General features: G+C 36.3%; 1 protein-coding gene across 6 annotated transcripts in view; it reads right to left on the minus strand.

The window, feature by feature from the left end:
* Positions 1–12,535, minus strand: part of PMS1 (PMS1 homolog 1, mismatch repair system component) — a 130,951-nt gene that overhangs the window by 25,895 nt on the left and 92,521 nt on the right. For all 6 annotated transcript variants that reach the window (XR_011570449.1, XM_019969490.2, XM_070802295.1 and 3 more), the window contains one exon: positions 1,030–1,146. Coding sequence is in view for 5 of the 6 variants with exons in the window: in XM_019969490.2 (XP_019825049.1) it covers positions 1,030–1,146 (117 nt within the window). In the remaining variant the exon portion in view is untranslated. The remainder of the gene's footprint in view (positions 1–1,029; positions 1,147–12,535) is intronic.

A 12,535-nucleotide genomic window follows, 5' to 3' on the forward strand; every position in this document is an offset into this window, starting at 1 on the left:
AGATGTCTGTCCCCTACTCAGTCTGTCAAACTAACAAGTTTCCAAGCAATGCTAATGCTGCTGGTCTTCAGACGAAACTATGACAGGTAGACTCTCTAAAGCAGAACATAGGTAGCACGTCTGAATCTCCTGTCACAAGCTTCCTGGGTTACCAGCATGGGCAACGAAGTTCTAGGAAACCACAAGAACCCAGCAAAATTTAGACAGTACCCTTCCTATCCCAAGTCAGCCAAGAGGACCAGTCCAAAACGGCACTAGTGTCTAAACTATTAAACAACTATTAAGGGTGCTCTGAAAAACAGAACCCAAGTCAGATCATGGCTACCTTCTAAGGTAGAGAGAATTCTTAATACATTAATTGAGCACAAGCTCCATCCAAGACACTAATAAAATGATAATTATTAAGAACTCAATATTATACAAGAGAATAGGAGGGGAACTAGTAGCCAAGAGACGGCAACAAATTATAGAAAAGAAAAGAAGTCATAATAATGTATAGTCCATACAAGTTTTCAACTTTTAACATGAATCTTCAAATGAAAGATGGTTACATAAGACACAGGTTCTGAAGCTAGATGACCTGAGAGTGGAGCGGGCACGACAGAGAGAGAGAGAGCAAGACTGGGAGTGTTAGTGGCCTCATCCAGCGCTACAGGGACTCAAGAGACTCTCTAGAGCCGACAGGTGGGAAAATAAAGCTGGAAGACATACTCAAGATGGGAAAGGGAAACAAAGGTAAGAGGGCTCAACTCCGTTTCTTTCATTGAGGAAAGCAAAGAGATGAAGATTCTAAACTGAAAATCACTTAAACAACTAATGTAACCATGATACTTAAAATTAAAAACAATAAACAGAAGAGATAAAAACAGGAAGTAGGGCAGGGAAAAGAGATTTAATATGAGCTTATACATCCTTTGTCATTAAAATTTTTAAAGAGACACTTCTTGTTACCTCAACCCGACAAAAAGGACATAATTAAACAGCTTCAGTGGTAAATTAGAATTATTAAAGAACATCTTTGTTGTATACCTGAGATTCTTCACAGTGGTACTGAAAGGATTCCATATTGCCCATAACAGCAGTCCCCAGAACAGACATGAGAGCCATTTTATGATCTGATACTCTAGTTTTCTGCCAAATAATTGCCTAGGGACAAAACGACACAGACAACTTTTAGCACAACTTGGATTTAGTTAACTCAAGTACTTACAAAATATATTTCTGTATTTAGCATTCATCCCTAGTTTATATTTTCTGCATCATTTATAAGGTATCTATAGGCTATAAAGTTTGAGAGAAGCCTGGTTCTGAGTTTCAGTAGCTGTATATCCTGTAGTGTAGAGTCTATTTTAACTTACCTTAACCTTAATTTTGTTTTCTCTATGAGATGACTAAAAATACTTATCTCCCAGAGTGTTAGAAAATGAAAATATACAATGTAGATAAACACACAGGCCAGAGCCTGGCATGAAAAAATTTCATTAAATATTAATTTTCTCCCCCCTTCTAATCCTAAACTTCAGAATATATATTGCAGAGTGCATTTAAATTAAATTGCTACTTCAAGTAAACATTACTGTTTTATTGAGGATGGACATCAATGCTATAAAATTTCTGTAAACAGTTAACCTGGTATAAAAATTTAGGGTAACGCATGCTTTTTAAAATTACCATTTATATACAGAGAACTTTAAAAAAGCTAACTAAACTTGACGGACAGAAAGGCTGAATAATGGACTTGTATTTTTTTCACTATAAGCATGTAGTAGCTTAAGAGAATCATGGCTCAGACAGACAGCACTAAAGTGTGGCTGTGAAGTGCATGTTGTAACATACTGACATTTTTTCAGTTAATGAGGTTCAGTTATAGTCAAATCTCTTGAGAAACTATCAATATATAGACACATTCATTCAACAAATATTCACTTAGAAGTGTTAAATCCTACAGAAAATGTGTCAAGGGCTTAGGAGAAAACATCAACATTCAAGAGTCAGGCAGAGGAAGAGGAAGAGACTGAAAAGCACTGACACAGAGGCAAGAAGAGCCACAGGACAGTACGGTACACTGACCAAAGAGGCTTTTTAGGAAGAAGTAGGGCTTCCCTGGTAGCTCAGTGATAAAGAAACTGCCTGTCAATGCAGGAAATGCAGGTTGATCCCTGCTTCACGAAGATCCCACATGCCGCAGAGCAACAAGCCATGCACTGTGACTAACGAGCCCACGTGCCACAATGAATGAAGCCTGGTGCCCTAGAGCCCGTGCTCCGCAACAGGAGAAGCCACCACAATGAGAACCCATGCGCCAGAACGAGAAAGCAGCCACTGCTCACTGCGAGGAGAGAGACATGGCCACAGGATTTAGCAATCAGCAGTGAAAGCAGTTCTGGGGTAAATGAAGCCAAATTTTAGTTACTGGATAGTGACTCTACGGAAAACATATGAAAGGGACAGCTCTTTTAGGAAGTTTGGCTGTAAAGTGGACAGTAATAACTGGAGGCAGGTGGATCAAGGAAAGCTCTTGATGACACTCGAATAAAAAGCAGTGAGGGAAATGGGTTTACACAAGCAGGCTTGTAGAATCAAACAGAGGGAATTGAAAACGTTCTCCTTTGTTCTTTCTCTCTCCCTCTTTTTTCTTTTTTTGTAATGTAGAAAGGTTATTTGTTACTTGTCACAAAAGGTTATTTGCAAAACAACACTGATTTAAATATCTGATTGTGGAGAAAGTTTAAAAGAGAGACACTCTGACTGGCTAGATCAAAGGATCCTAGCCAAATGAATTCCTTAACATAACCAGGAAGCTATGTAGGCAGGAAAAAATACTAACATTATTATACATAATAAAATGAAAGGGGAAGCAAATGAATTTATGTTGTTAACTGGCATGTCAGGGGATAGTAGTGAAGGACAAGAAGACAACAGTCCCTGACTCTGCTTCTTGATCTGTATATCTGTAAGCCACTTTTGTTTTTAGAATCTCAAAGACCAATCTCCTTGGGAAAACAGTGTAACAACGGCTCAAGAAGACAAATTACCCAATAATTAGTGTAACAGGAAACCCTTTTATCTATTCTCAGGGTTTTATTAATACTAAGCAAGTAGGAGTTACAATTTATGAAAAATTTACTTAGTAGGCACTAACTACCATCATAGAAACCGTTAATTTTCACAACCATTTCAGGCAGGTATTAGTATTTCATCTTGCAGATGAGGAAACAGGCTCAAAGAGATTTATTCACTCAAAGAATCATGATTTACACCTAACCTTTCTGGCTCCAAACTTTTACTTTGCCAATATCTCTTTCCTCACTAGTCAAAGATAGTAATAAGTTACAGCCAACTCCAGATCCTAATTGGGGATTCTCAAATAGTGTCTTTGACAAATGCATTTTCTTGTATGAATATGTGATATGTTATGAAATACCCAGTTTCTTGAGAGTACTAATACATTCTCAAAATTATTTTAAAAATTCATTTAAAGTTAAATAAATAATCTACTGTTAGAAGAAGGACAAGGAGTAAAAGCAGGGTCTCCATATTAAAGAAATCACACCAGAATAACAGAAGTCCAAAAAGATTGGGAGCTACTCTCACAGCATCCTAGAGTCAGAATATTTTTGAGAGTACAGTCTGTCAGTACCAACCCTAATCTTATTATTGATAAGATTATTGGTAATCCTTATACCTAAAGAAAGAAAGAAAGTCACTCAGTCGTGTCCGACTCTTTGCGACCCCATGGACTGTAGCCTACCAGGCTCTTCCATCCATGGGATTTCTAGGCAAGAATACTGGAGTGGGTTGCCATTTCCTTCTCCAGGGGATCTTTCCGACCCAGGGACTGAACCCGGGTCTCCTGCATTGTAGGCAAATGCTTTACCATCTGAGCCACCAGGGAAGTCCACCAGGAATCTTAGTAGAGGCAGATGGCAAATGCCTTTGTTGGTCAGTAGTTAATCCTTATACCTAAGGATTTCTAAATTTCCAATAATTTTTATTTATTAATATTCATACAAATACAGATAGGCAGTTATTTGTCCCAAAGTGCACATTAAAAGGATAGAACTAAAATTTAGGTTTTTTCTGTTGTACATGCCAATTTTTCATTATCTATTGTTTTGAAAGTGATCTGAACTAGAAAAAAAGACTTTAATTAGAAAATTTTTAAAAAGTACATGAAATCAAATGGAAAAATAAGTTGTAAAAAATTAAAAAATTAACATATAGCTTCAATGTGTACATTTTTCAACAAAAAATTATGTCTTGGTAACTACATTAACACTTCAAGAATCTAGACTCTTTAAAATTGGAACTGCTCCAGGAAACACAGGCTGTCATATAAGTATTTTTAATCTTCAATTTCATCATGTAATATATAAATGCTCTGGTTAAATTAAAATTTTTGGAGAAACTTCTAAATTTATTCAGCAAATATTTATTAAACATCTACTTTGTACTGCTGCTGATGCTAAGTCACTCCAGTCGTGTCTGACTCTGTGCGACCCCATAGACGGCAGCCTCCCAGGCTCCCCCGTCCCTGGGATTCTCCAGGCAAGAACACTGGAGTGGGTTGCCATTTCCTTCTCCAATGCATGAAAGTGAAAAGTGAAAGGGAAGTCGCTCAGTCGTGTTCGACTCTTCGTGACCCCATGGACTGCAGCCTCCCAGGCTCCTCCATCCATGGGATTTTCCAGGCAAGAGTACTGGAGTGGGGTGCCATTGCCTTCTCCGCTACTTTGTAATAGATTCCTGGGAATCCTAAAAGCTGGGAATACAAAGATAGGAGGACAAAGTCCCAGCTTTCAAGGAGCTAAAAATACAAAAGGAGAATGAGGTATTAAAATAATTATAATGCATTGTGAAAACTGCAAATATAAAATATAGTGGGAACATTGTAGATGAAACCTAAGTCTACTTCACAGAGCAGTTGTGTGTGTGGTGAGACCTGAAAGGAGTTTGACACCCACAAGTTATAGGAAGGGCATTTGTGATCGGTAGAAGAGCACAGGCAAAGGCGTGAAAGCATAGAGATATGCCTTGCTGGAGATGAAGCTGGACAGATACCAGATAGACAAGAACAAGATCATCAATGACCTAGTACATCAGGCAAAGAAAGAAGTTTACAGTTTCTTTTATCCACAGTGCAGAATCAATGGACAAACCTAATTGGGAAAAATACCATGATCAGATATGGATGTTAGAAAGAGATCTTTGGACCTTGAGGACTTTCTGCTAAGTGAGATAAGTGAGACAAAAACAAATATTGTGTGATATTACTCATATGCAGCAGTAAGAAACAGACATGGAACAACAGACTAGTTGCAAACTGGGAAAGGAATATGTCAAGGCTGTCTCTTGCCACCCTGTTTATTTAACTTACATACAGAATACATCATGCAAAATGCCAGACTGAATGAAGCACAAGCTGGAATCAAGACTGCAGGAGAAATATTAATAACCTCAGATATGCAGATGACAGCCCCCTTACGGAAGAAAGTGAAGAAGAGAACTAAAGAGCCTCTTGATGAAAGTGAAAGAGGAGAGTGAAAAAGTTGGCTTAAAACTCAACATTCAAAAAACTAAGATCATAGCATCCAGTCCCAACACTTCATGGCAAATAGATGGGAAACAATGGAAAACAGCGAGAGACTTTATTTTCTTAGGCTCCAGAATCACTGCAGATGGTAACTGAAGCCATGAAATTAAAAGATGCCTGCTCCTTGGAAGAAAAGCTATGACCAACCTAGATGATACCATATTAAAAAGCAGAGACATTACTTTGCCAACAAAGATCTGTCTAGTCAAAGCTATGGTTTTTCTAGTAGTCATGTATTGATGTGAGAGCTGGACTATAAAGAAAGCTGAATGCCAAAGAATTGTTGCTTTTGAACTGTGGTGTTGGAGAAGACTCTTGAGAGTCCCTTGGACTACAAGGAGATCCAACTAATCAATCCTAAAGGAAATCAGTCCTGAATATTCATTGGAAGGACTGATGCTGAAGCTGAAACTTCAACACTTTGGCCACCTGATGTAAAGAACTGACTCACTGAAAAAGACCCTGATGCTGGGAAAGATTGAAGGCGGGAGGAGAAGGGGACAACAGAGGATGAGATGGTTGGATGGCATCATCAACTCCATGGACATAAGTCTGAGCAATCTCTTGGAGTTGGTGATGGACAGGGGAGCCTGGCGTGGTGCAGTCCATGGGATCACAAAGAGTCGGACACGACTGAGCGACTGAACTGAACTGATCACTCCTATGTACAATCTAATAACAAACTCATAGAAACAAAGTAAAATTGGTAGTTTACAGGGCAGAAGGGTTAGGGGAATAGGACAGATATTATTTAAGAGTACAGACTTGCAATGAGTAGTAAATAAGTCCTAGTGATCTAATAAGTAATAAGTCCTAGTGATTCACAGTACAGTGAATACAGACAACAATTTTGTATTATAACCCTCAAACTTGCTGAGAGACTAATAAACCTAATTACTCCAACCACTAAAAAGACAAATTAATGTGATACACATGCAATTACTGCTACAATGGCAATCATATTATAATATAAATGTATCAAGTCAACATGTTATACACCTTAAATTACACAGTTTTATGTCAAATGTATCTCAATTAGGAAAAAGATCTCTGGCAAGAGTGATTTAGTGAGATCTTAAACTAAAGCAATATGGATTAAAAAACGTGACTGTAATATTTCAACTCAGAGAATCTCAAATTTTACTGAGCACATACAAAATGGATGAGGTTCAGAGTCACAAAATATTCTCATAGGCACTGAAGATGGTGTGTTATTTCTGGCACACTCGATACAACAGTGCTGCTTTCTCTTCCACTCACAAAAACACAATGGAATGCAAGTCAGTGAAAGTGGTATTTATAAGATTACTTCTCTAATTTTTTAAAAGATAAAACATGTGCAAACTTTAGTATCCTACTAACATTAACACCATGGCTAAGAAATACTGGACCAGGTAACAGAACTAAGCCACAATGCTAAGAGTACAAGACAACAGAGACAGACTGAAGGGCATGAAATAGACTTGATGTGACTTGGCGACTCACTACACATGACGAGGAAGGAGAATCGGGAATGTGACTGAATCCGTAGTACCTGAAACAGTGTCAAGTACTTAGAAGGGTCCAGTAAACAATTTGCTGAAGGAGTGAGCAAATGAATACATTTTTCTAAAGTAATCCTAATGGCGTTGAAAACTAGCTCTTTGTGCTTAAATATTAAGACTGCTGGTTGTCATAACACTACATGGATCTCTATTGTTTTAGGAAAGCCAAAGCAGCCTTTGCTTTTCTTTCTTTTCTTTAAAATAACAGTTTCATTACAATAGAATTGGCACACGATTCAATTTAAGTAAACAATTCAATGGTTTTTAGTATATTTACAGAGTTGTGCAACCAAATCACCACAATCTAATTTTTCAGAACAATTTTACCACTGCAAAAGGAAACCCTTTACCCATTAGCAGTCATTCCACATGTCTCTGCACTTCGCCTGAGACCATCACTAATCTGTCTTTATAAATTGCCTATTTTGGGTATTTAACGTAAATGGAATCATACAATTTTTCTGAGTTGCTTAGAAATTTAGAAATACTAAGTTTCTTCACTTAGCATAACTTTTTCAAGTTTTATCTTTGTATTAGCAATTCATTCTTTTTTTAAAATCCAGTTTTATTTAGCTACATAATGCTGAAGACCTTATAGATTGTCTCAGGAGTGTCTTGTAGTAGTGATACAATTTAATTTGCACAAAAGGGTAAAATATAAAATATACGAATTTAATTTTGAGTTTATAGTCAGGGAAGAAGCTAGCATAATTAATATTATATGATCTAAAGAAATAATAAAGCTAACAAATTCTATAACTCAGTGTGAATCAGTCAAGTTAATTAGCATTATTTAGTTTATACAGTCACTATTTTTGGTTTTGTCTCCTTTTATTTTCATGCCACCAACACCTCCCCTCTGGTAATCACCTAGTGGTTCTCCATGAATCTTTTGGCTTGATTATGTGTGGTCTTTTGTTTTCTAGGCTCTGCATTTAAGTGAAATCATAGTTTCTCTTTCACAGTTTTATTTCTCTTAGCATAAAACCCTCTATATGCATCTATATAGTTGCAAATGGTAAGATTTCATTCTTTTCTCATGGCTGAGTAGTATTCCAACGTGTATATATACTCCATCTTCTTCATCCATTTATCTGTCCGTGGGCATTTAGGACCCTTCCATATACTGACTATTGTAACTAGTGCTGCAACGACAAAGGGGTGCATATATTTTGTCAAGTTAGTGTTTTTATTTTCTTTGGAAAAATACTCAGAAGTGGAATAGGTGATGTGATAGTTATATTTTTAATTTTTTGAGAAAGTTCCATGCTGTGTTCCTTAGTGGCTGTACCAATTTACATTCCCAATGGCAGTGCATGAAGTTTCCCTTTTCTCCACAACCTCACCAGCACTTGTTATTTGTTGCTTTTTGATAATAGTCTTTCTGACGGATGTGAGGTGATATCTCATTGTGGTTTTGGTTTGCACTTCCCTGATGAATGGTGGTTTTCAGCGTCTTTTCAGGTGTCTGTTGGTCATCTATATGACTTCTCTGGAAAAACATCTACTCAGGCCCTCTGCCATTTTTAAATCAGGTTATTTGTTTCTGATGTTGAGTTCTTTGTATATTTTGGATATTAAATACCTTATCAGATATACTGTTGACAAATATCTTTTTCCATTTGATAGGAAGCCTTTTCATTTAGTTGATAGTTTCCCTTGGTGTGCAAAGCTTTTTAGTGTAGTCCCATTATTTTACTTTTGCTTCTGTTTTCTTGCCTGAGGAGAGAGATCCAAAAAAATATTGCTCAGACCAATGAATGTGCTGCTTATGTTTTCTTCTAGGAGTTTTATGGTTTCATATCTTACATGTAAGTCTTATTCATCTTGAGTTTATTTTTGTAAACTGTGTGAAAAAGTAGTCCAGTTGATTCTTTTGCAAGTAGCTGTCCAGTTTTCCCAACACCATATATTAAAGAGACTACCTTTTCCCTGTATATTATCTCCTTTGCTGTAGATCAAATGGCCATATACTGCTGCTGCTACTGCTAAGTCACTTCAGTCGTGTCTGACTCTGTGTGACCCCATAGACGGCAGCCCACCAGGCCTCCCCATCCCTGGGATTCTCCAGGCAAGAACACTGGAGTGTGTTGCCATTTCCTTCTCCAATGCATGAAAGTGAAAAGTGAAAGTGAAGTCGCTCAGTCGTGTCCGACTCTAGCGACCCCATGGACTGCAGCCCACCAGGCTCCTCTGTCCATGGGATTTTCTAGGCAAAAGTACTGGAATGGGGTGCCATTGCCTTCTCCTGGCCATATACTTGTGGGTTCATTTCTGGACTCTATTCTCTTCCATTGATCTTTGTGTCTGGTTTCATGCCAGCATCATATTGTTTGGATTACTGTAGCATTGTAGTATAGGGTAAAATCAAGGAGCATGATAACTCGTTTTGTTCTTCTTCAGACTGTTTTGGTTATTTTGTCTTCTGTGTTTCCATATAGAATTTAGAATTATTTCTTCTAGTTCTGTGAAAAATGCCACTGGTACTTTGATAGGGATTGCACTGATTCATAAACTGCTTTGGGAAGTGTGGTCATTTAAAAATATTGATTCTTCTGATGAATGGGCATGTTTTATCTTTCCATTTGTTTGTGTAGTCTTCAATTTCTTTCATCAGTATCTTATAGTTTTCAGAGTCCAGGTTTTTATTACCTCCTTGGTTAAATTTATTTCTGGGCATTTTATTTTTTTGATGCAATTGTAAATGGGGTAGTTTTCTTAATTTCCCTTTCTGATACTTTACTGTGAATGTATAGATATGCAACAGGTTTATGAAAGTGAATTTTGCAACCTACAATTTCACTGAATTTATTTATTAGTTTTAGTAGTTTTCTGGGGGCATCTTTAGGATTTTCTATATATAGTATCATATCATACACAAAGAATTAAAGTTTTACTTCTTTCCAATATGGATTCTTTTTCTTATCTAATACCATGGCTAAGACTTCCAATCCTATGTTGAATAAAAGTGGTGAGAGTGGGCAATCTTGTCCTGTTCCTGATCTCAGAGGAAAATGTGTCAGATTTTCACCTTTGAGTATGATACTAGCTGTGACATTGTTTTGTATGGCCTTTATCAAGGTGAGGTACATTCTCTCTGTATCTACTTTGTTGAGAGTTTTTTTTTTTTTTTAATCATACTTGAATGTTGAATTTTGTGAATAGCTTTTTTTGCACCTGTTGAGATGATGATATAATTTTATCCTTCAATTTGTTAACGTGGTATATCACACTGATCGAAGCATGGATACTGAATCATTCTTGCACTTCTGAGATAAATTACATGTGATCATGGTGTATGATCCATTTAACATATTGCTAAATTTGGCTTGCTAATGTTTCATTGAATATTTTTGCATCTATGTTCATTACTGATACTGACCTGTAATTTTCTTCTTTTTCTAGTGCTTTTGTCTGGTTTTGGTATCAGGGTGAGGCTGGTCTTGTAGAATTAGTTTGCAAGCATTCCTTCTTCCATTATTGCAGACAGTCTGAGAAGGATAAGTGTTAATTCTCTTTTAAATGTTTGTTAAAATTCACCTGTGAAGCTGGCTGGTCCTGGACATTTGTCAGGATTTCATGCCTTTTTAATGGCTAAATGATATTCCCCTATATGGACATACATTTGAAATATTATTGCCTCTTCTTCTGGACATGTGGGTTACTCGCACTTTTTGACTATTATGAAAGATGCTGCTATAAACATTCATGTACATGTTTTTGTGTGACATACATTTTTCTTGTGTATATACCTAGGAGTGAAATAGCTAGGTAAAGTGGCAACTCTGTTTATTTTTTGAGAAACTGCCAGACTGTAATCTTTTCATTTGCTTCACACATCTTTGTGTTTATGTGTGTGTCAGTGTAAAAAAACACAGAGGTGCTGGCTTTTGCTATTATGGCTATTATTTTAAGCCAGCCAGGAGCTGCTGATTTAAGGAACAGTGCTTAAAACAAGAGAAAATAGGTTCAGATTCTGAATAATCTGCAACTGCATAGAAATTAAATGTCATCTTCTTCACACCTTCTTTGTCACAAGTTATTTTTAACAAAGAGTAGCTGAGCAATAAAAACTTATTCACAGAAAATTTCTCTCTTTAAAGCTATGCTAGCTCTGTGATTCATACATATGTACAGAATGTATTTAAAATGAGTAGCTATGAAAATATTTCAAGAAAACTAATGTTTTCAATTTCCTGCACTTAATACAGCTATAAAACCTGTGATATTTCTAATGGAAACATATTATGTATTTTAGTTTGTATTAGTGATGTCTCCGATATAAATCTTAACTGCTGATTAATGCAAATATGCTAATGCACTGCCTGACCTACTAAGAAGTTAGTATACAGAATTGTAAAATGATCACTTGAGGAAATGGGTTCTAAACAAGCTATGAAACATGAGAACCACTGAATGTGAAAAAAAGAATTTAAGTACATATTGCTAGTAGTTCCAGAGCATTATTTCACACTGGGCAATTATTGCATCAGATCAAGCGAGCTGATTAAGAAGCATTTTCTAAGTATTTATAGTTAGGCTAACGATAAAGAAGTCTGTCAATAAATTAAACCTTCACTATTACTTAGGCAATTAAGATTCATTTTAAAAATGGGACTTATTATTAAAGAACTAAACAATAAAAGGTAGTAATTAAAAGCTAAGGATATAGAAAATAACAGAATTTTTAAAGGCTACATTTTTTACAGCAAAGTTTTTAGTTTGCTTTCCCCACCATTTCACGAATCCTGTATTATTTTCTAAAATACAGATCTGTTCATTTCCTGAAGTTTTTCATATATTCTGCCATTAGGCTGATAGCTTAACATGTTCTAAAAATACACACACATACCCCCATATGTTTTCTATCTAGGTCACACAAAGCTGGAGCATCTGGATGTGCCAAGTAAGAATCTGACTCTAGTCAGTATGATGACAGAGCAAAAACATCTCAATAAAAAATATATTATTACATGCATACCATGTAATTGATTGAAGTTACCCAAATATATCTTACCACTGTTTCTACTTCATTGACATACACTATCTGAAGCTAGATGAGAATATTCAGTATTTAATTAGTAAAGCTCAACTGTGAAAGCAATTTGTGATAATGAGAAAAAGCAGGTTACGCAAGGATAATGCACAATTAACCAAAAACTGTAATGCTAATAAGACTGCCTGAGCAAAGGTGAATCCTAGAATATGAAATCATATATGTATTGGTGAACTGTGCAACCAAACTTTTCATGCAAATTATCTGGAGAGATGTACTAAGAAGCTCATGTTTCAATCTCTTAAAAGTCAGAAGTATTAACTACTTCCAAAGTCTTACTAGTTAATGTAATTGGATCTGCATATATTGCTACCTACTCTTGGACATGTATTTGCACTGAAT

This window comes from Bos indicus, chromosome 2 (assembly GCF_029378745.1).
Source record: "Bos indicus isolate NIAB-ARS_2022 breed Sahiwal x Tharparkar chromosome 2, NIAB-ARS_B.indTharparkar_mat_pri_1.0, whole genome shotgun sequence".
In the NCBI taxonomy this organism is placed as follows: Eukaryota; Metazoa; Chordata; class Mammalia; order Artiodactyla; family Bovidae; genus Bos; species Bos indicus.